Source organism: Volvox carteri, assembly GCF_000143455.1.
Source record: "Volvox carteri f. nagariensis unplaced genomic scaffold VOLCAscaffold_65, whole genome shotgun sequence".
NCBI lineage: Eukaryota > Viridiplantae > Chlorophyta > Chlorophyceae > Chlamydomonadales > Volvocaceae > Volvox > Volvox carteri.
This window is the reverse complement of record NW_003307608.1, coordinates 674,855-698,357: the sequence shown is the minus strand read 5'-3', so window position 1 is coordinate 698,357 and position 23,503 is coordinate 674,855. Positions and strand designations below refer to the sequence as shown.

Genomic DNA, 23,503 nt, shown 5'->3' with positions numbered 1-23,503 from the left:
TTCTTGCGGTTACAATTCCTTTTTGTATAGTCGCTGGGTGGGGCTGCGCCCCCCCCAGACCCCCCCCTCAAAGGCTGTACAGTGTGCTGTAAACAACATTTGACGTCTGGAAACACACATGCCGTACCACCATCGTTCTGTGCACCTAACTGCATTGGCGCCAGTGTCTCTGTGAGCAGGGTGCGGAGCCACTTTGACTGTCCATAAACGTCGTGAGCACGCGAAGGCAAAGTTATATATATGTACACTGTCGGCACCATCAACACCACTGCATTGCACCAGCCGCCGACTTCGCTCAAATCGCTGGATTCACTGACTTCAAGAGCGGCAACTACGAAGTGCCTATCCTTGTCTTCTGTATTATCTAATTCTTCTTCTAAATGTTTGGGGCATTGCGTCTGCGGACTTTCTGAGCCCTTTGCTTTGGTCAAGAATGAACGAATGACCTAAGTTGAATGCAACAGCGGGCCGTCTCATGGTGATATCATCAAATATTTTATATATAAATAGTGTATAAGCTCCAGATGTTCAGCTTTATCTGTGCAGAAGGCATTTGGGGCGACTTATGGCCGAAGTAATGAACCAGTACGGCCAAGTGACCAATTATTCCATTTCTTCCAGGCTCAGACCCCCATTTATTCCCAAAAAAGTAATATATTACCAAAAAAATAAACACTGCTTCCGGGGGGTAAATAACCCAAATTTCCCCCCCCCTGCCTGCCTGACAGGTTCCGTGAGCAGCAGGCGACTGACCTGCTGGAGAGCATCTGGGGGCAGTGCCGGATTGCCATGCTGGCGCAGCTGGTGGCGGAGGCGACGGCGGCGTTGACGGGGTGGACGGGTGTGGTGGGGCCAGGAGGAGGCGGCGGCGGTGGTGGTGGTGGAAGTGGAGGCGGTGCAGATTGGCGTGGAGTGGAGGCGGCATTGTTTTGCCTACGTGCCGTACATGTTCCAGTCAAGGTACGGGGAGGTAACACGTGTGTGTGTATGACACGTGCGTGCTGCCTGTTATGGTCCTCATATTATTGTTATTATTATTATTATTATTGTTGTTGTTGTTGTTGTTACGACTGAATGATGTGCCATCAAGCGCCTCGCTGCCCCTGTTCCTCGTCTTTCTCCCCCCTTCCCTCCCTCTTTTCCCCCGCACACACACACATACACACACACGCAACGGGGACCAAAACGTTTCCTAAATCTCGGGGACTTGTGTCATTGCTTTGGACGTCGGCAAATGCTGCTTAGACTTCTGCATCCAAGACCCCACCTTCCGGGCCCCCGCCGCTGCTCGCACCTGCTCACCCACCCCCCCAACCCCCACCCCCGTCCGGGTGTCCCCGTCCAGGCCGCTGCCCTAGGGGGTCGAGCTGGCGAACTGGATAACCCGCAAGCCGCGGCCACAGCTGCCGAGCTGCAGGTGGGCATGAAAATGTCAAGGTGTCACGTCGAGCAAGCAAAGTAACTTCCGGCGTTCTTAAGAAGGGGGAGGAAGATCTGAAGAGTCTCAGGAAGAAAAGAAAACGGGGAGAAGACTCAGGCTCAGGCTCAGGCTCTCAGTGTTGGGCTCAGGCTCAGGCTCTCAGTGTTGGGCTCAGGCTCAGGCTCAGGCTCGGGCTCTCATTGTTGCGGGGTATGGCGGGGATGTGCGGGATGGGAGGGAAGTCCCAGCTTAGTCCGTTTCCGAATCTCAGTGCTGATCCGGATCCAAATTCAGATCCAAAATCCAGATCCAGATTCGGATTAAAAGTCAAAATTCAAGTGCATCTGTTCGCCGCTCGGTTTGTCCTCTTCGATTTTCAACGCCGTTCTTTAGTCTCCGTTCTTTAATCTCCGTTCTTAATCTCATGTCACACAGGCATACAGTACAGGCAGCCCCCCGTGCCCGTCTGTTGCGGAGAACCGCCATGTGCACACCGTACTTGTGGACACTTGCATGTATGTGCTTACATGCATTGATATACGCGTACACGCAATGCGTTGATGGCCCCCGCTTACCGTGCAGGCTTTGCTAGGTCGTCTCTTTAGCGACATCTGTTCACCCTCGGGTGCGGTGGCGGGGTGAGTGAGGGGGTTGAGTGGAGGAGAATGTGTGAGCGAAGGGGAGTGGGTGGCCGCAGCGCGCCAAAAAAAAGCTGGCGGGAGGAGGAGAAGGGAGAACGGAAGAGAAGCCATACACCACAGCCGTGCAGGGGCGATGCGGTTCGGAGCTTGGAGACACAACAGCCCCCTTCCTACCCCTTTTTGGGCCCCCCCTCTTTCCTTCCCTCCCCCTTTCCCCACACACATACTCACCCGGCGTTGTGGAGGTTGGAGTTCTCCTCGTGAAACTCCTTCTTGCCAGTTCATGTAAAATATGTATCGCTGCTGGCAATGTGTATGAACGAATGAGAAAATTTCATTTAGTAGTAACCAGTATCTAGAGATGTCCAACAAACCCCGAACCGTCCGCACTCCCGCAGTCTGGTGAAATACAGTCCCCGCCCTTCACCCCAGCGGGATCTCCGCGGGGGGGGGCTCCCAGATAATGAATGGTTCACTGGGTGCCCAAAGCTCTCTCCTAATGCTAATGCTCACACACACACACACACACCGGTATTCCTAGACCTTGTACCCACAGCGCCATTCTTCTCCCGACCGATGCCGCACACACACGGGAATAGCCCCGATCCCCATTCATCAGTACACTCCGCAGATGCACTTCCCTCGGCACTTCCCTCTTCGGCACTTCCCTCTTCGGCACTTCCCTCTTCGGCACTTCCCTCTTCGGCACTTCCCTCTTCGGCACTTCCCTCTTCGGCACTTTCCTCGCCACCTTGCTCACGCGGCGGCGCAGTTCATGTAACGCACATCATGTAGCGGTCGTCATGGGTGAGCCGCCTCCCGTGATGTTTGCAACCTCCCGTCCCCATGGCGCCCACCTCATGAACCCTTCAGGTTGCTGCATGTCCCATGGGTCTGTCTGGCGGTGTGCCGACTGATTGCAGAGTACGCTGCCTGGCTTGGAAAAGGGAAAGATGCGCCCCTGCTGGTATGTGTCTGTATATGTGTCTGTATACATATGTGTGTGTGTCTGTATATGTGTCTATATATGTGTCTGTATATGTGTCTGTATATGTGTCTGTATATGTGTCTGTATATGTGTCTGTATATGTGTCTGTATATGTGTCTGTATATGTGTCTGTATATGTGTCTGTATATGTGTCTGTATATGTGTCTGTATATGTGTCTGTATATGTGTCTGTATATGTGTCTGTATATGTGTCTGTATATGTGTCTGTATATGTGTCTGTATATGTGTCTGTATATGTGTCTGTATATGTGTCTGTATATGTGTCTGTATATGTGTCTGTATATGTGTCTGTATATGTGTCTGTATATGTGTCTGTATATATATGTGTGTGTGTGTGGATGGGGGTGGATGGGGGTTGGGGTGGGGATGGGGGAATGCGCTTTCCGCGTAACATGTTTTTGGGTGGGGCGGAGGGAGAGGTCAAGTAACATAAAGTATTTGCCGACGTTGGCAACAAGCGACATGAGTCGGGGGGAGGGAGATGAAAGGGCAGGTGTGGAAAATTTATGGTGGGGGCGTGCGGGCTTTGGCTTTGGCTTTGCGGTGCGTCTGACAGCAGCAATATGAGGGGCTTCTCCCCCCCTGCCCCCCGGGGGGTGGTTAGGAGGTCAAAAGCCTTTTTACTTTGGGGTGGGTGGGTCCCGGAGGTCCCCAGGCATGTTGGGTGAAAGAGTTGGGTGAAAGAGTTGGGTGAAAGAGTTGGGTAAAAGAGTTGGGTGAAAGAGTTGGGTGAAAGAGTTGGGTGAAAGAGTTGGGTGAAAGAGTTGGGTGAAAGGGTTGGGTGAAAGAGTTGGGTGAAAGGGTTGGGTGAAAGGGTTGGGTGAAAGAGTTCCATTGAAATCTATGGGAACGAATCTATGGGAAAATGAGGATGTTGTCTGACTTGGCCACACCGGCGCAATCAACTGCAAACCGCCAACCGCCAACTGTCAACACCCGCAGGCCGCGATGGATCTGCTGATTCGCGCGCTGGCGGTGCCTCAAGCCGCCGCTGCGGCTGCGCAGGTGAGGTCAGGTCAGGGAAGCGACCGGGCACGATCACCGACAAGCAAGCAAGCCGCAGATCGAAGCCGCAGACCGGCATATATATCCTGTGATGAAAGGCGTGAGGGCATGTGCTAGTGCCTCTTGCCCCTCATGCGCCTCGCGGTGTTGATGTGCGCACAACACCACCACCCTAAACCGCACCCATTGGTTATTCCCCCGTGCCCTAAGTCCCTTTCGGCTTTCTCTTTATCCCTTCACACGCTTAAACGCTTTCCTTTCCAAGTAACCAACTAACTAACCGCTCCACCGAATCAACTGAATGGATCAAATTCGACCAGGCTTTTCGGAATTGCTGTGTCCGTGGCGCGGAGCGACTTACCGGTGACCCGCCCGCGTTGTCGGCGCTGGCGGCGGCAGCCATGACAGCAGTGGCACCGCCGCCGCCGCCGGCAGGCGGCGGGGCTGGCGCCGCAGCGGCGTCGTCGTCGTCGGCGGCCGTGTCGTTGGGTCTTGATGAGCGTTGCGCAGTGGTGGAGGGGCTGTCGAGGCTGGCGTCCAGTCTACCGTCGGATGCAGCGGCGGCGGCGGGATGCGGTTTGATGGCGCCGTGTGCGGCGAGGGCGCAAGCCGTGGTAGCAGCTGCGGCAGCAGCGGGTGGGTGGGTGGATGGGTGGGTGGGTATAGGGTACCTTTCCCCTCCTCCCAGTTCCCCAACACGGTGAGATACCTAAGCCGATGCCTCTCTGGTTTCGGAGCCGCTCTGCTCAGCTGCCATCGACCCATTCCCGGGTGCTCCGGGGAGCTTCGCACACCTTCCGCGCCCGCTCCTACCGAATAGAACACCACAAAGCACAAACGTAACCAACCCACACCTCAGACCTCACCGCCGCCGTCTCCATGGCTTGGGCCTCCACCCGTCGGTGCTTTGGAGGTCCTGCAGTTGACCCTTTTCACTTCCTTTTCCTCCATCACATAATGATAATAATAATCATAGTGACCCACACGCTATCATCGGCAGTTGATCCTTTGTTTCTTTCATCATGTAATGTAATATAATGTAATGTAATGTAATGCATTTGTTTCTTGCACCGTGCGATTTCCCCCCCTGTCTACACTTGCCCACCTGGCATCTGCTTCACTCGCCTTTGGCTCGTCTTATCCCCCTCCCACAAGCACCCCCCCCCTTACCTGCCTACCAGCCCAACACAAAGCCCAAACCTACCTGTGTCCGCACAACCCCCTTCATTCCCTGCAGGCGGGCCGTTGTCCCCAACCACCCTGGCTGCCCTGGCTGCGGAGCTGGGCCTTATGACTGCAGTGGTGCGATACCTGGAACCACCCGGTCCTCCACCACGCGCCCATGTGGGGGGACTGCCCGTACCGGGGACTTCCGGGCCAGTGGCGGCGGCGGCAGGGGCGGCAGGGGGGCCCCTGGATCACCCAGCGTTGCGGGCTTTGCAGGTCCGGAAAGCCAGATGGGATTGTTTGTTTGTCTGTTTGTTTGTTTGTCCGTCTGGTTCGCCTCGTATGAGTGTTTGTCTGTTTGTGCGTTCGTTGGTTCGTTTGTTGGTTTGCCTGCTCGCTCGGTTTGTTTTCTCCATGTCTTAAAAAGGAGTTAACCACCACTTCCATGGTCCCGCTCACGACCCCCCGAGCAGGTGGCCTGGCCCGTGCTCAGTGCTGTGGCTGGTGAGCCTCAGTGCCAGACGGACCCGGGGGTGGTGGAGGCGCTGGCGGAGCTGTACAAGGTGGGAGAGGGGAGGGAAGGGGAGGGGGAGGGGAGGGGAGGGAAGTTGGGGGGATTGGGAACGGGAAAACACGGCCCAGTATTCAGGCCCAGGATGTGATGGTCCGAGGGGAAGACCACCGACGGCCTGCGCACGTATGAGGGCGGTCGAGCGTGAGGGCGGGGAGGGACGGGTGGGAGGTGTGGGAGCAAAGAGACCTCCGGGGGTGCGGTACGGGCAAGAGGGCAGTAGGGGGGAGGATGAGTAGGAGGGGCAGGAGGGGTAGGAGGGGTAGGAGGGGTAGGCGGAAAGTGCTACTTCGTGGAAGTGCTTCTGCTTTTCTGTAACTCTGTTTGACGGTGTATCCCTCCCGCCCAGGTCAACCCCTTGTAGTTTCCTAGCTAACCATTGCGCTTCCCGCAACATGCAAGTCTGCTCCGAAACCGTCCCCTGCACACACTCAAAAATACGCTAACATACATACATACATACTATGTATACAAACTCCAACAGCGGTCCCTGCTCAGCACCAAGCTAGCTGGTCGGCCTCTACTACCGCCTCTCATCTCCGCCATGATGGGCGTACTGCAAGTACGACCTCACTGTGCCGTACTGGACTGCCTGTCAACGGTGGTGGAGCTGTTCGGGGAGGTGGCTCACAGCGGGGAGACCAGAGCGGCGCAGGTACACGTAGGAATGGATGCGCGCGCATGTGTGTATGTATGTATGTATGTATGTATGTATGTATGTGTGTATGCATGTATGTATGTATGTATGCATGTATGTATGTATGTGTGTTAATGATCTGAATCGCGGGCAGGAACTGGCGAGGACGGGTGAACGTACACGTTCACCAAACAGCAAGAGAGGAGGGTAACGTTTGAGGCGGGAAGGGGATGTCATCGCCACCGCGCTCCCAACCCCACCTCAGTGCCTCTCTCCACTCCCCCCCTCGCTGGAACCCTCGTGAGCGGCTGGGGGCCATATGGGGGAAAGGTCACCAGTGCGAGGTTTTTAATTATTACCCCCGACCCGACCCCGGTGTCGGCGACACAACACGTCGGTAATCTTTTGTTTTGCCGGACTTTCGGTTCGGAGGGTTGCAGAGGCAGCTGCATGGTGGTATTGGACGCTTCGGCAGTTTTCATGCTTTGGGGCCTTTGGTGAACAGCCCCTGGTGGGGCCTCCTCTGCTCCATCCTTTGCACCACCACCACCACCACCATGACTATCATATCCGGGCCCAGCAGCGAAAGTATAATCATTACTGTAATACCAAGCTTATTCCAAAAGGCCCCCGTATTCCCAAACCTCCATTTCCTTGACCGCTCTCCCATCACCCCTCCCCTCACTTCTCCCTCGTTGGTTCTCACCCTACCCCCCGACCCCCACCCCACCCCACCCCACCCGTGGTTCGGTTTTCCCACCCCCACCCCGCTTGCCCAGATCGCGGCACTCGAGGGCTGTGTACAGATGATGGCTGCCCTCATGAACCACATGCAGGTCAGGGGGTCAGGGGGGGGGGGCCGCGAAAAGGGAGGGGGGGAAAGACGAACCATGAACTAGTGAAGCTGCTGCCAAGGAAAGAGAAGCAGAACTGACCAGTAGGCGGTTTAGAAGGGGCTGACCTCGGGATGATGACGACCGCGGAAACCTACCTACCTAGCAGCCAAGACTAAAGTAAGAGCGGAAGAAAAGCAGTAGAGCGAAGCCGTAAAGAAGTGAAGATAGGTGTAGAGGCGGCGGAAAAGAACTGATGACGTGAGCTGGAATAAAGGTTGCCGCCGGCCTGGCGAAAGGGGGGGAGAACATCGGACTTGCCGGGAATGTGTGTACGGAGTGGTGGATGGCGGCCGTGAGTATGTGTGCTTGTGTGTGTGGAGGGGGATAAACTAGGCACTGAGGAGGGGGATTTGCCTGCTGTAAAGGAGTAATTCTTCCTTGCTCTTCCTTTCCTCTTTCCCCCCTCTTTCGTTTCTCTTTGCCTCTCTCTTTTTCCTCTTCGTCCTCCCCTCCCCTCATTTTATTCGACCTATTGGACACCAGCCACCCCTCCTCCTCTTCGCCCACCCCTTCTCCTCTCCATCCTCCCCAGACATCATCTTCCGGCCCGGCTCCCTCCCCCTCCTTCCCGTCCTGCTCCTCCCCGGGTGAGCTGGCCGCCTCTTTCTTCACTCTGGTGGACCGCTACCTCATATTCGCCAGGGAGCTGCTGCTGGGGGGGGAGGGAGTGGCGGCACTGCCCGCCCTCATGGACTGGGCGTGCAGGTGAGGGAGAGAGGGGGGAGAGGGTGAGAGAGGGGAAGAGGGAGGGAAGGAGAGAGGGAGAGGAGGAGAGAGGGAGAGAGGGGAAGAGGGTGAGAGAGGGAGAGAGGGAGAGAGGGGGGAAGAGGGAGAGAGGGGGGAAGAGGGAGAGAGGGGGAGAGGGGGGATGAGGGAGAGGGGGGGTGAGGGAGAGGGAGAGAGGGAGAGGAGGAGAGGGAGGGCGGGGGATGTTTGATGTGTGGCGGGTGGCGGGTGTCATTGGTTTGCGTGGCTGTGCGGTTTCCGAACCCTATACCCCCTGCCCTCCGAACCAGCTGCTTCTGGGGTAACAAGCCCACGGCACTTTCTTTGCTTCACTAATTTCTGTGGGCTGGGCAGGGCAGGGCAGCGCAGGGCAGGGCAGCTAATGGATAGGTTCACTCGAACCCTAACCAAAAATGAAACCCGTAAAACTCCTCTCCTCTCCTCTCCTCTTAAGATCAATATCCCTTTCCTCTCCGTCAGGATCCTGGTGACCATGCGCGAGCGCGAGCCAGCGGCGGCGGCGCTGTCCTTCCTCGGCCACTTGCTATCGGCGGCAGTTCAAGTAGCGACGGAGGAGATGACTGGGGCCGGCAGCGATGGGGCCGGACGGCCGGCGGCAGCGGCGGCGGCAGAGCTGCGGTCCAGGTAGTACTTAGGGGGTTCCGGAGGGGTTTGTGGAATAGGGGTGCGGCGCAATTACGATGTTCTTTCCGTCTTTCCGTATTCGTGGGGAGTCAGGTCGTTTGGTAGGTGGTCTTGTGCCGGGGATACATGCAGACTTGCTGGTGTGTGTGTGTCTGTGTGTGTCTGTGTGTCTGTGTGTCTGTGTGTCTCTGTGTGTCTGTGTGTGTCTGTGTGTCTCTGTGTGTCGGTGTGTGTCTCAGTGTGTTTGCACCTTATCCGGCCCGTCTATTACCACGAGCCACTCCCCCTCCCTCCCATCTTCCCAGGTTAGACAGTCTGTTTGGTCGCTACGGTCCCCGTCTGGTCCAAACCCTCCTGACCGCGGGAGTGGACACGTGCCCGCTGCAGCTCGCGAGGGCACTGGCGGGCTGCCTGGCGGGGCTCACTGCGCTGGCAGATGCGGGGGCAGCGGTTGCAGGTGCAGGGGCGAGGGCGGCAGGGGCAGCACCACCCCCGATTTCTCCCGCTGACTCGGAGCTGCGACGAGGACTGCCGGGCTGGCTTCGGGGCGCCTGGCAGCTACCGCCCCTAGCAGGTGAAACAAAATCGTGCGTGCGAGTGATGGGTTAGGTGGGCGGGTGCTTGGAGGAGGTGGAGAGGTGGACTCGTGCTTTTCCTGTGGAGGGGTTGGAAAGTTTTTGGGCCGTCCGGGAGGATGGGTGTGAGGTCTTTCTTTGGGGTTGGGGTTGTTCAGGAAAGAGAGGTTGCTGTGTGGGGCTGTGTGTGGCCACACTACGGCGCAGGAGGTGGTGCGCTGCTTTCGTTGCTTCTTGCTTCCTGCATCATACGATTTCTTCCCCCCCCCCTCTTTCCTGGCAGCAGCTTCAATCGTGTGTGGTTCGTCTTTCCACCCCTCTTTCCTCCTCAGAGCTTGTACACAGTGGCAAGCTGGGTGACGGTGGCTCCCTCGCCGCCCTCTTCACGGAGCTCCTGCTGAGGGGACACTATCCCCAGGATGCCGCCACCACCACCACCACCACCACCGACCAGCAACAGAATCAGCAGAACCAACAGCAGCAGCTCCTGCCCCCACTTACAAGAGGTCGGCTGGACTCACTGGTGTCAGACTTTTTCAAGCTAGCACGAGGTGAGGCGGACACGGACGTCATGCTAGCGTACCAGCTATAGTGATACGGTGTAGCTGAAGCTGTTAGTTGTGGTAAGAGGGTGTATGGGCGCTCGTCAGTACGTGTGGGGGGAGGATGCTCGTATATGTGCGAGTGATGACCAGGTTGCCGCTGTGCTGTTGTAGCTGCTGCTGCTGCAGCTGCTGCTGGTGCTGCTAGGATCCTCATGAGAATATGAGGAAAAAACTATTATTAGGAAGATGAGATTAATCTCATACAATATTGTAGGCAGGCATGCACTGCAGCATGTAAGGAGGAACTAATACTGTCTAGCAAAATATGCAACTGCTTTTCATGGCAGGGACAGAGGCCGGTCCTTTTTGTTTTTGGGCTGTCCGGGGGGTGATGCGAGCTCATCTGACGGCACCTCATTGCAGAGGGGCTTATAGCGTGTGGTTGGGTGGTGACGGGGGCAGCACTACCGGTCTGCACTGCTCTGTCTAGTCGGGTTCTCAGTACTAACATGATGTTATTCACTCATGATCATATCGCGCATCCTATTGTGATTGCGGTACCTACGAAACGGTGTCGTGTGTGGTGTCGATTGTCAGTGAGGCATCAGTGAGGCATCATGCGGCCAATTGGTAGGGCTGTTGCTGCTGTGGCTTTGCTGCCTGTATGCAGAGGGCATGGAATATGTTTTGAGCCTGGAGAGCGTGCGCAGTACCTACATGCCAATGTGAGCGTACTGTTGTAGTGTTCATACGTGTGTGTGTGTGTATGTGTTGTGCGTGAAGACGTATGGGCTCATTAATTCTGCGTACATGTGGGCGACACGTACCGTGAGCCTTAATAGGGGTGTGGTGGAAGTCGTCACACGTGAGGGGGCATTACGAGATGCCCACATGTATCACGTTCAAAACACCAGATGAACTCGGGGGGGCTGTACTTGTCAAGATGTACGTAGTGTTTTTTGCAGACTGTACCATATAAGCAAGTGTACACGGGATTACAAGCCACAAGTATATCCCTCGACGGCCGCGTGCTCAGATGTCAGATCTCCTTTCGCCACGTGACCTTGTATGCCATCTTGCATCAACACGTGCCGCCGATAAGCACGATGCACCAACCTGACGACAAACAACATCCTCTCAACATCAAGATGGCAGTCGGTGCACTCGGTTCCTCTTAACTGCAGAGTTTGGCAGCGTTCAATGCACCAAACATAAGCGACTGAACTGAAACAAGATTGAGAGCTTAATAATTACTGGCAGCTCGACCGTGTTGTCGGAAAGCTTACCGTGTACACAATGCAGGTGTGCCGGTAGATCTATCAAATCCCTGATAGACGACCTTATACTAGTTTTTCGCACCACCCCGAGCCTGCCCCGACGCAACAATGCAGATGCCTGCACCACCGGATGGCTGGTAGCTCCAAAATCCTCTGTAAGTCGGAGGCAAAATCGGGACGACCCAGATCCAAAAAAGCGACAAAAAACGAAAAAAGCTCTCTGCATCTTCCTCGACAAAGAGGAGGGTTTTGCTCCGCCGAAATACTGCATCCTAGACCGCATCCATAATACCCGCATAATCCTTGTGACATCGACATCGGGGTCCTTGAGTTTGGTTCCGCTGCTCTTCCCCGGCCCCCCACCCCCGAGTTCCCCCGATGACGTGAACCGAACATCCTCCTCTGTACCGCCACGAGAAAACAACGACGATATTGGACAACAGTATTGGCGGACAAGTAATGCAGGACAACGCACAAGAAAGCGATGAAGATGATGGGTTGTTAAGGATCACAAGCAGTAATATATAGTGATGACAGCTACACACTTATGGCCTTTCCGCGACCACGAGGACGCTGCTGATGTCAACCTTCTTTTCCCTCTTTCAGGACGGCCTCAAAAGCATTTGATCCCATCGGTTGGCTGATACCGATACCCTAAGTAATAGATCGTCAGGGGCCATAGGTTTATGGCACCATCAGGCACAGCAGTTGCGTGAAAGACTACGCACTCGCAAGACCCATCGGCTCGCCAGCATGAATGCGACATTTAACTTTTGTCTACATCTGACATCTGCACATACACTTTACGTCGTAAGAGCAAACATGGTGCGATGCGCGGCATGCATCTGCAGTTCATTCACTGCTAGTCGACGTCAGGGACCGAAATCAAGGCATGTGACCGGGTAGGGTACATAGGGTGGTACGTCGTGACATGCCCGCGGTGGCTAAGCGACCTTCATGGCAGCCGCACGTGTAAGTGCATGGGTGCTAAGGATCTCCAACTGTTAACGTACGGTGGGTGAGTACATGGGTATTGCTCATACCCAACAAACAGGGAGTAATACAAGATACACACACAAACACACGCACATTCACACAACAGCACGGGAGCCTTTCCCTCTGCTTTTACCATGTCTTCTATATAGAGATAGACCATTGAGATTGGATACGGGATTACGCGGCCGCCGCCAAAACCCAATACACGAAATGGTGTTAAATGCGATGCGCATTGTAGACAACTTTCTGAGTTGTCATTCGTCGTAACGGTCAGCAATGGTCAGTCGATTGGCCGGTTGGTTTACGGCTTCACAGTTGCAATCGTGTAGAGCATATATACGAACTAACGAAGAGAAATAAGCATACAGGCAGTGAACCCCTCCTTTCAAGTGGTACTTTGCGTACGACTGCATAAGCAATAAAAAGCAGGGCCACCCACGAGTATGACACCGCGTACGCCGTAGTAGTTTTAAGGGAAGGGCACGGTTCCAGTACTGCTGCCCAACAACCCTTTCAGCGCCCCATCCCAACCGTCCCTACCCGTAAACTACTGCGCACACATCTACCACCACGCCCAAGAATCGACGGAAGGACGCGACCTACCAGTTACAAAACTGCTACGCCCCTTCGACGAAGCATGCAAATGCTCACTGCCGCCCTCCCGCTCTGAGCAAATGCTCACTGCCGCCCTCCCGCTCAGAGCAAATGCTCACTGCCGCCCTCGCGATCAGAGCTTACGGCCTCGTGCACAACTGCCATCACCGCCGCCAACCGGCGTAGACGCCCGCCCAGTCACCACCCGCGCTTCACGGCGACACATTTGAATCAGAGATGGACAAGCAGCAACGCACGCATGGGTCCGCCACTTAGTACCCCGCATTCCCCCCAATCTCCACTTCCACATAGACCCCCAACAGGGGCCCACGGCCGCTCTGTCCTCCCTCCGATCCTTCCCCTTTGTCACTTGTAAGTCTGTTGTAAACTCCCTGGGCTTGTCTCTTTTTACCTTTACCAGCTACACCGCATCTCAAAGTGCCAATGACGGCGGTACAAAGGCTGCTGAAAGCGGCACACGAGCCCACACCGCATCTCGCACCGCATGATGGCTTGTCACGACCACCAGCAGGGTAATCCAAGAAGGACCACCAGCGCCGCGGCCAATCAAACCACGAGGCTTCACCTGCTGTGGTGCGTGCTTGTGCTCAATGGAAAAGAGCCGCTAGGGCCGGGCCGGCGCTGGAACAGCGGAGACACCATGGGCTCACGACAGAGCGCACTGCCTAGCTATCTATCCAACTGTCTGGTATGACACAGTCATACATACATACATTCGATTGCGGATTTGGGTCTCTCTGTCCATCCATCGCTCCATCCATCATTCCAACGGGTAAAACACCCAGCGGGGGAGAGGGGGCGCGGAGGGGACCCACTGAGGGCCGCGGGGAGGATGTCCTGGTCCTTGGGCCGGTCCACTTGGGGCCCACACATCCCCGGGGGAAGAGGAAGGGAGGCCCCATCTGCCGGGAGGAGGATGAGAAGGAGCTCTTATGCTCTTCACAATTCCGCAACAGCAGAGGCGACAGAGCGGAGACCAGGCAGATACACGGGGTGCTGGAAGTCCGGTCATGGCGGCCAACAGACAGCTCAGCGACTGTTCCGGTCCAGAGCAGGGGTGGGTGTGCTGCCGTGTTAATGCTGCTGCCGCAGCTACTGTAAATCTCTGCTGTCACTGTTGTCGACGTGCCAAGGCTTCATTTCCTGTCGCACATGGTCTGAGCCATAGGGAGAGAGAGAGAGAGAGAAGACGGCTGTGCCCGAGCAGGGTAGGGAGCGAGGGAGCGTGTGTTTAAGGTGGGTGCTGCTGGCTTCACAGCGCTTTTCGGGTGTCAAGCCACGTTTTCCACGTCCTTGTGCGTATGTTATATGTGTATGTAAATTTGGTAATAAAACTGGTGAAGAGCGAATCATGTCGCGTGTAATCCCTTCCCTGTTGCGTTTACTCCAACGAATCACGTGTGACGGAGTCGCTATTACCATGTCAAGCGCCCCCACTGTCACTGCTGATCGGTGCCTCTCATCCCCAGCTGCTTAGTCCCAGCTGTCCTCCTCTTCCCAAAGCTCCACGAGACACTCCACGACAGCCTGGAAGGAAAGGAAGGGAATCATGGCAATGAAAGCGGGAAGTTAAGGGTCGATCATAATGATAGTGATGATGATATATTGGCAAGATGCACCGATTGATAGGAATGGTAAACAAGGTGTCAGTTTTGGGGAGGGCAGGAATGCCCAGCGGGTCGCGGAGTGTGGTTGGGAGGGTTAAGGGTAGGAAACCACAGGAGGGAGGGAAGCCAAAGTGGGCAGGAATCAGGAGCAAGAGCAACGTGCACGTATATGTAGTTTTGCAGCGAAGGTTGGATGAGGTGTGTACAAAGGCAGGGCACGGCGGATTCGCGAAAAGCCCAACCGTTACCTACGCGTTGCGGCTACTGACCTCCAAAGGCACAGCGCGTGGGAAAGGTCGTTCACCTAGCACCATGTCATGTGTTACCAGAGGCCTGCGGGGAAGATATATTGGCGAGGTTGGATATTGTTGGGCACAGGATAACATCCAGCACGGGGGACATAACAATCGAATACCGGTCGACTTACAAATTACGTGGTCTCGGGTAAGCAGGGCGATTTCCCGAAGTCCACTGTGCTCTTTGCGCAAGCCAACGTTCATAGCCTGCGGGGAAGGACGAGCGGTCCGGTCACATCACCAAATGGCTTTGGCAAGCAAGCGTTTAGTCCTTTGCTCACCTTCGTTTACGCAACTATCCTGCGCCTGCTCCGGCATCTCTGCTTCGCTTATCTCTAAAGGACCTGGCCCTTCTTGCTGCTCTTGCTGATGTTGTTCGGCTCCTTGCCGCTGGCTTGTTGCCATCGTTCGCACAGCGTTCCCCGTTTCTGAGGTCTAAAAATATTGTGGCCTTGCAGGCTTATAAATATATTTGTCGGTTATGTGTGCGAAGATGACGGGCTCAAAATTAACTGAAAAAAGTTGACGAGCTGCGGAACTAGCGTGGACTGTGATACATGGTGTATGCTAACCCCTTCAGACTAAAAACACGAACATGTTTCGTATCCTGAATAATCTACTGACGCAAAATCAGAGGGTAACGCGGATTACTTCGTACGGGGTGCCGTGAATTCCTTCCCAAACGGCAGTCCATCACAAGTCCACATTGCTAGATAACGTGAAAGAAACCCTCCGAGCTCCGCGTCTACCGACTGCCTTAACTTGAAGGCCACCGTCCTGCATCCGCCCAAGACCTGCAAGGAACGGCACCCAGACCTGCACAGGCTTCACGGCCGTGTTGTTGATTTATCCAGTTACAAGTCCCTTTAAACCTCAGGCCAGTCCTCGCAACGGCAGACGGCATGGCGGCATGGACGGGAAAAACCCTCCTGCGCAGCACCCAATCCCTTTCCAATCCCTTTCCATATCTCGTAAATGCAGCCGCCTCTGCGGCGCCCTCCCGATCTCACTACGGCTGTGCCTTCCTCCTCCTCCTCCTCCAAATACGTGACAAGGGAAAACCCTTTCCCATGGGACTCTCTCTCCCCTGTCGTCGCACATGACAGCACACGTAGCGCTAAGAGCCGGCCACAAGCCTCTAATGTGTCCTCCATCCAGTCCACAATAAATCACCCCGTCATCTACTTTCCTTAGCCTTGTCCATCTCTTTCCAGCGTAAACACCACCCCAGCCCCTCTCCCCAGGGGCCCAGGCAGCTCCTCTCCTCTCGCCCAACACGCTGTTTCCTCCTTTCTTTTTTACACTGTTACGAGGTGGCCCCTTCCTGGCCCGGCCCTTCTCCTCCTTCCCCTCGATGTGAGCATCCTTGTGGTCGTCTGGAGCGGACTGTTTGGACTTCACCGGGCAGCAGCAACCGCCATCGCAGCCTGTGACTCAGACTCCCGTACGGCCCTCTTGAGGTGCATCACCTGCGTATATTGGCAAGGGGGGGAGGTAACACGTGATACACGGCACCACGGCGATGATGACGATACAACGGTGAGGGAGGAAGGGAGGAGCTATACATGTAGGGTGAAAGCAGTGCGTTACGTACGGAGGTGCAGGAGGGGCGAAGGAAGAGGAGAGGGATATAGGGGACTCGTGGGCGGAGAGGCCAAAATGTATCTCCATCCCTATGCACCTCCAATATTAGTGGTCACTGCCAATGTGAGTCCTGTTGCTGTTGCTTTTGTTGTTGATGATGATGATGATGATGATGATGATGATGATGATGATGATGGTAGTGATACCGCTGCTGCTGCTCCCCATCCTCGTTTTCCCCCAATCCAAGCACTGTCGTGTTGTCCAACGTGTGCTTCCAATCCCCCTTCACCAACTTTCTCCGCGCTTATCCCTCGCAGCAAGCTTAGCCAGTTAGCCAATTCCAGCCAATTATCAACGTGCACCTGGACAATCCAAATAACTTCCCCGCCGCCCACTAAACCCACCTGGTATTTCAGTTTCGCCACCTCGTCCTGCAGCGCATTACGATCAGAAACCGCCTGTGAAGGAGGGAAACGGGACGAAGGAAGGGGGAAGATACCAATAATAAATTAGTATTGTAGGTATAGCTCCTTCAAAAAATTGATAATACTAATCCGTCTTCATACTTTTTAATGGAACGGAAAAATAACGTTCACGCCCGTACATGGGATGGATGGCTGTGTTAACACCGCCGCCGCAGCAGCAGTGGGCGGCAGTGGTCACGCCCAAGTCATGTGTAGCCTCCACCGTCGTCCGGCCCCGCGTCTTTTCCCTCTACCCCGTTCCTTCTCCTTGGGGGCCCTTATGCACCATAGCTAAGCGATGTGAATTGTAACTGGACAGAAAGTCGGAACCCGGCTCAAAGTGAGGTCACAAGGGGTCCCTTGGCACATTACCCGCACTGACACACTTTATCCATCGGCCCAGCACGAGGATTCAGATCATCCTTCTGTCAAGGTTTGGGAGATGACATCTGTAGAGCGAGGAAAACTTCTATTCCCTCCGCATATTTTTTAAGCGTCCCAAGACCGAGGAAATGCATTAGTCTGTCACAGCGACGCTTTGCACCTTATCGCGCTCCTCTTGGAGCTTCGCAGTCCCATCTTTAGCCTGGACAAGAAGCGCCCGTAGCTCCCGGAGGGAAGCTGAATCGGTGAGACCTGCTGTAAAAACAACTTATATGATTGCGCAAATGGCAGAAAACATAAAGAGGGGGTTAATTTGAGCCAAGATGAGCCCCACACCTCCGGAAGCAACCAAAGCCTCCAGGGCAGCGAGCCGATTCTCTGCGTTTAAAGCGCGCTCCTCAAAGACTGCAAGACTCAAGGCGTCCATCACGTATTCCGATTTTGCACGAAACTTGCCGAAGAGATTGGGCACTATGAAATTTTGGAAAATGTCAGTCAACAGCGCTCCTATTTTACATGACGAGACTCACGGAAAGAAATATCTTTAGGGTTGCTGATGCCGTCCATTACCTGTTGTAGGTACGGCTATGAGTAAAGCACGAAAAGCAGCAATAGCAAATTCTTATGAGTTCTACTGTTCAGAGCTGTGCATGATAAATATGCATGGTATTTCATCCTTCGACCGTCTCAAGGCAGGGTCGCGTACACCGCCATCTGCATGATTCGGTTGGAATTAACGGCCGCAACGCTATTGTTCCACCCTCTGCACGCATGTTGCCAGACAGAATACCCATGGTTCTTCTCGTTCCCGCCCTGTAATGTTATGAAGTTAGTTAACGAGCGTTTGTAACGCGTGTGAGACCATGTCGTAACTTCGGAGCTAGCGGAGCTAGGACTTGTGTGTACGACGAGTGAGGTTGTGGCGCGCTAGCCAGACTATTTAAGCTGACCATGCTGCACACTTTCATTGTACAGACTTAAATGCTCGCAACAACGGTAGTACGACTGTGAAGGACATTGTCTCTTCCCAGTCGTCTTCCATCGTGTGCCTCCCTGCCTCATCTACGAGCGAACCAAATGCCAAGGGTTAGGAAGGTTAGATGGAAGTGACCCGAACCCGAGTCACTGTAGGCGATATGTGTGCTGTACTGTGTATCAGCTACTACATTTTCCCCCCCTTTGAAGGGATCCGTCTCGGGCCTTTACACAAGGGCCACATACACCAGCCAGCCTGTGCCTACCTTCTCCTACCCTCGGGCAATTGGTGAGCAGTCCACGTCACGTCATGTTCCTCGACTCACATGCGCCTAGCCGTCTTCATATTATTTAGGCACCGAGTCTTCCCAAACAATCACAGCTACATTTTTGACACGATATCCATGCAAATGATCGTCATTGCCGTCCAACCCGGATATTCACTATGTTGTTAGTTTGGGTAAAACTGACAACTACATGGTCGTAAATATGTACAAAGTCTCATACCGATTGAAGTAGCCGGCCGCAGAAAAGGCTTTCCGAAATGCAGATGGTGTGCTTAGCACGTATTTGTAGACAATATGTGTGTCGTACTATGTATCGGCTACTACAGTCTGATCCCAACGGGCTACAGAGTGAATCGTTGGGTTTATGGGTCCAAGTCAACAGTACCGATTGTATGCACGAATGTAGCGACGGAAATTGTAGATAGATGTGGTTGACTACTCAGATAACTCTGCAAATGAAATCTTTATATTGCTAGGCGCATGTGAGCTACTCCTGAAACTGTTCTCCCTGTCCGAGGCTGTTGCTGATGGTGTTAGCTAGGTTTGTCCAAGGCAGCAGGTGAATTATATCAACTCGGACAATTTAGAGAAGTTCGCTTCCCTGCCATTCTACAGTACATGTACATGTGCCCGCGTACGCACCGCGTTGCCTTGAGGACGCCGGTGTGTACCTGCTGACCCGTACACGGTCTGTACACGTATCCATGATAGTGAAAATCAAACCGAAACCAGCACACACCAAGGACGTGTTATGGCATGGAAGCACGTGCATGCTATGCATAAATGGTGGTTGACAACATATTTCTGATGGGGTACTCGTGACGAGAAACTTCTAACTTAAGAACGGCGAGAATTTGCTCCTTGTCATTATGGATTGGGTGGAAGTATAATGAAGCCGTACATAAACGTGTAATCACCCTGGCAGACCGTCAACCACAACAAAAAGGTGGTGAATTCCCACTTTCGCACCCGATGCGATTCGAACGCACGCGGGAAATCCCACCGCCTTAGCAGGGCGGCGCCTTAACCACTCGGCCACAGGTGCGCACATGTAAAAAAGTCGTCAGTGTCCAATATAGGTAACAATTCAATGACAGGCGCCGGGTGCACAACGGGTACAGTGCACAACAGCACAACCGTAACAACACACACGCAAGATGGGATCCAAGTGATGACATAAAAATACGCACTGCAATTCTCCAAGGGGAGATTTTCAAGTTGGGCTATTCCCGGTTCGCTCGCCGTTACTAGGGGAATCCTGGTTAGTTTCTTTTCCACCGCTTAATGATATGCTTAAGTTCAGCGGGTAACCTTGCCTGAGCTCAGGTCGAGGAAAAAATAGTACACTTGCTGTACTGCACAGTACTACAGAGTCATGTGCAGTACAACAGTAATCCTGATTTTTTGAGAAACACAGAACCTCAAAGCCATCTACTAAAGCATTGCAGCAAGCAGCGTATACATTACATAACGCTGACTTTGCCTACCCAGTAAAGGCCTGATGAAACGGTCCACGGTTAAGCATCTACATACTTCAATTCACCCGGCACTAAACGATTTGAGTAAATGATGTACTGCCGAGAAAACAAGATCCAATGTCGTACACGTGCATCATCATGCGTGTGTACGGCATTGAGATTTAACCCGACGCTGAGGCAGACATGCTCTTGGCCGAAGCCTCAAGCGCAATTTGCGTTCAAAGATTCGATGATTCACGTATTTCTGCAATTCACACTACGTATCGCATTTCGCTGCGGTGTTCATCGAATTGAGAGCCAAGATATCCGTTGTTGAGAGTTGTCTTGGTTTCTGAGGGACACAGCTCTAAGCTGATCTCTCGATGTCTCAAAAATAGATGTAATTGGGTTAAGGTTAGTCGGTTAGACTGAGAAGATCCAACACTGTGTGTACTCCTCTGCTACTAACACAATTTTTGTATTATTAGCAGAGAGGACAACAATGCCTGACGTCTGAGTGGAGTGGGGACCACTCCACACATACATCACCTCAAGAATTTGTACGGCATTTCTGCCGTACAAACTGATGTGTCCCGAGAGGCCAACCAAATAATTCACAGGTGTGGATTTTGATAGATTCAATGATCCTTCCGCAGGTTCACCTACGGAAACCTTTTGGCAGATGTCCAAGTGTTGAATTGGACTTTTTTCTTCCTGAATAACGGGCACAACCCTGCCTTACCTGTTTGGCGGGAGTTGGACGTCAATTTGACTGAAGCGAAGGCGTTTGCCAAGTCCTTTGTGTGCGTGTGCGTGTGTGTGTATAGGGTTGTTAATTTCCTTAGATGGAAATTTTATCTCAACTAAATTTCCTTAGAAACTAATTAGGTTTAGTTGAGAAGTTTAGAAATCTCAACTAAGGTTTCAGCTACTTTCTGGCGGAAGGGTCGTTTAGGCTGAAACGTAGGAATTAGAATCCCCATTTGCTGCTTATTAACGATAATTCAATAGTTTTGCGCTGCGTTGAGTGTGCGCAGCGAAAGGTGCTCAGTGGGCACACGGGGCAAGGGACCCACGGGACACCACCGCCTGCAAGCCACTGCACACCCATGGAAACGAGCATTAGTCAACGCTAGTCTGCCCTCCGAATCCCCAATGCAACTGCACTGCTACCGCCACTTGGTGGCAATGTATTGTATTGTGGTTACAGTATTTCCGCCGCCGACGCGGCGGGTGCCCTCACGAGCCGTGAGGCTCCAGAGCACGCTGTTGACGCTCATCAAAAACCTCAGTAAGGAAAGTAGCGATTTTCCTCGGATTGGTATTAAGAAATACCTTGCGCATATCAGTATCTTCAACGTTAATCAGAAACCTATTACGCAACTCAGTATACGCCTCACACTCCATGAGCACATGATATTCATCCTCAACCTTACCCGACGTACAGACCTGACACGTACGGCACTCTCTCGGCCTATGGTGTCCTTTGTTGACCTCCAAAGGCCAACAACAAAGACGGAATTTGGCAACCATACGCAACTGGTTGACCGGCAAATAAACACGCAAATAGCCTGTGGGATCGGAGCCCTCTCTTGCTGGTGAAGGGGAGCCCATCCAGTTATGGCAGATGAGGACTCTAGCAACGAACCAGGCCCTGATTGGTGTTTGTTGCAGCCGAGCGGCACCAACCAAATTGCAGCCAGCTACTCAGCACGTGCTGACGTGCACGTCAGCAGCCCCAGGCCACCTACCTACATAGCGCCTACATAGCAAGTAGTAAGCCCCTAAACGTTCCAAAGAACACAGCGATTGGCAAACTGCTAAACTGCACACCACGACACCAGGCACCATGTAATGAGTAGAGTAAGGACGAGATACGAATAAATGGAAGCGGAAACGATTATACGAGTTTAGTGGCTAGTTGGTTCTTGACAACCAAATGTCCGCCTAGACGGAACTAACCAAAGTAAGGATATACTCTTGTTGGAGTACGATATACGATAGTACGGCAGGAGTTGTTCCGCCTATGCGTTACAAGTAATAGTAATAAGAATATGTTAGTCATCACCGTATTTAACGGAATGCTCATAACATTCTCCCCCGCTTAAAGTCTGTTAGTCCTCGACAGACCCGCTTCAATTCCGCCGCCAAGGATAACCGTGTAAGAGCAAAGCAGTAAGCGCCTCACTGACAGGATTGCTGCGAAGAAGAGCGAGAAGAAGGAGTGTCCGGGCAGGTGGTCGAATCACGCGGCCAGAACGAGTAGTACGCACCTCAGGAATAGGAGTCTGCGCAGGAGTAGGAATTGGAGGCACGACAGGAGTAGTCTCAACGGGAGGAGACTCAGGAAGAACACTATCCGGAGTGTTTTGGGACGAAGGGCCAGGAGTAGGATCGACAACAGCGCACTGCAAAAGAGCTTTATAACTTTCAGGCGAACGGGCACGGTAGCCATCCCAGTCACAGGAGCAGGTCGACCATCACCCATAGAAATGGCAACAGGCAAGGCATCTGCAGGACATACCGATAAACCGACACGACGGGCAAAACCAGCGTTGAGGATGTGCGCCGGCATGCAACCCGTATCGATAACGATGGTGGCATCGGAGTGGCAGACCAGACCTTGAAACTGCATGGTAAGACCTTTAGAAACCGAGAAAGGAACAGGCTCCGCAGGAACAGGAAGGACAGCACAGGTAGGAGAAACAGAAGCAGGAGGATCGTACCAAAACTCAACAGGCCACTGCAACCCAAGTTCGAAAAGGCTTTCCCGACAAAACGGTAGGCGAGAGAAACAAATGGTAACCCGGTTGGTACGTATGCAACAGTTTCATACCTGAAAGCAAAGGACGCCAGCGAGCAGACAACCACTTAGGGACTAGGAAACCACCTGAGGTAAGGTGCGGTGCTTTAGCTTTGCACTGCAAGTAATGACGCAGAAAATCTTCAAGCTGATTAAATGGCGCGTGCATCCAAACATGTTGTCCAGCACAGCTGTCGGAGAGGAAATTTCGTTTAGGAGAGTTGAATTTGGGACATAGCGCATTGCTGCCAGAATTGTCGGCACAAGCATCGAGAGTAAAATGCTTGCCAGTCAATTGCTGCAAACGCTCAAATTCAGACCGAAGGATAGTACGATTATCCCGAGGAGAAGAGTCGACTAACGGGATGCTCGAATTTGTCTTAGGATTACAACTCGTTCGAAGGAACGGGGACGCGCGCTTTGCAGCGTCAGGAAATCCAAAGTCAATAGGACAAGCGCGTTTCATCGTCTTACACACTTCAGTCTTAGACGCACCAGGACAATTCGCACGCGAATTAAGTAAATCATCTTCAACAGAGCGAAACGCATCACACGAAGACGGCACGTCAATAGTAAGTCCATCCGAAGGCCCAGGAACGTCCGAAGTAGGGACAGGAAAGCCAACATCAGGAAGAGTAGTAACAGTCATCGGCACACATACATCCGCAGGAACGCCAGGAGACAGCACAGGAACGCCATCAACCCGATCAGGAACGCGACCAAGTACATTATGCTCAATGCTGTGAGGAGAGTCTTGCATCAGTGCAACTAACGAGTCACACACAGGCATGTCCAAATCTAAGACGACAATTCCTACGCATCCTCGTAATAGAAGAAATCGCCCGACGCGAACTTACTCGCGCGGAGTTCACAGGAAGGCACCATATGTTGCTTGCTCTTGCAAAGGAGACACTTCTTCTG

The 23,503-nt window shown here is 53.5% G+C and overlaps 2 protein-coding genes across 2 annotated transcripts, besides 1 other annotated feature; one reads left to right on the top strand and one right to left on the bottom strand.

Annotated features, from left to right (window-relative positions):
• Positions 1 to 565: 565 nt before the first annotated feature.
• Positions 566 to 13,419, top strand: VOLCADRAFT_107418 (uncharacterized protein; the record flags this gene model as incomplete). The annotated part of the gene is made up of 19 exons (XM_002956817.1): positions 566 to 585; positions 729 to 960; positions 1,346 to 1,417; positions 2,003 to 2,058; positions 2,935 to 3,028; positions 4,013 to 4,075; positions 4,396 to 4,711; positions 5,313 to 5,518; positions 5,716 to 5,805; positions 7,230 to 7,286; positions 7,879 to 8,051; positions 8,553 to 8,717; positions 9,023 to 9,174; positions 9,625 to 9,843; positions 10,508 to 10,562; positions 11,229 to 11,269; positions 11,991 to 12,132; positions 13,028 to 13,076; positions 13,237 to 13,419. 19 exons carry the CDS (start codon positions 566 to 568, stop codon positions 13,417 to 13,419), a joined length of 2,385 nt encoding a protein of 794 aa, XP_002956863.1.
• A 779-nt stretch (positions 13,420 to 14,198) lies between these two features.
• On the bottom strand, positions 14,199 to 15,033 carry VOLCADRAFT_97887 (uncharacterized protein; the record flags this gene model as incomplete). Its single annotated transcript, XM_002956770.1, has 4 exons — positions 14,199 to 14,252; positions 14,602 to 14,665; positions 14,760 to 14,835; positions 14,910 to 15,033. 4 exons carry the CDS (start codon positions 15,031 to 15,033, stop codon positions 14,199 to 14,201), a joined length of 318 nt encoding a protein of 105 aa, XP_002956816.1.
• Positions 15,034 to 19,888: 4,855 nt separating this feature from the next.
• Positions 19,889 to 20,116: a sequence feature (Protein overlapping with rRNA (VOLCADRAFT_83794, EFJ42165.1) was converted to a misc_feature.).
• The last annotated feature ends 3,387 nt before the right edge of the window (positions 20,117 to 23,503 follow it).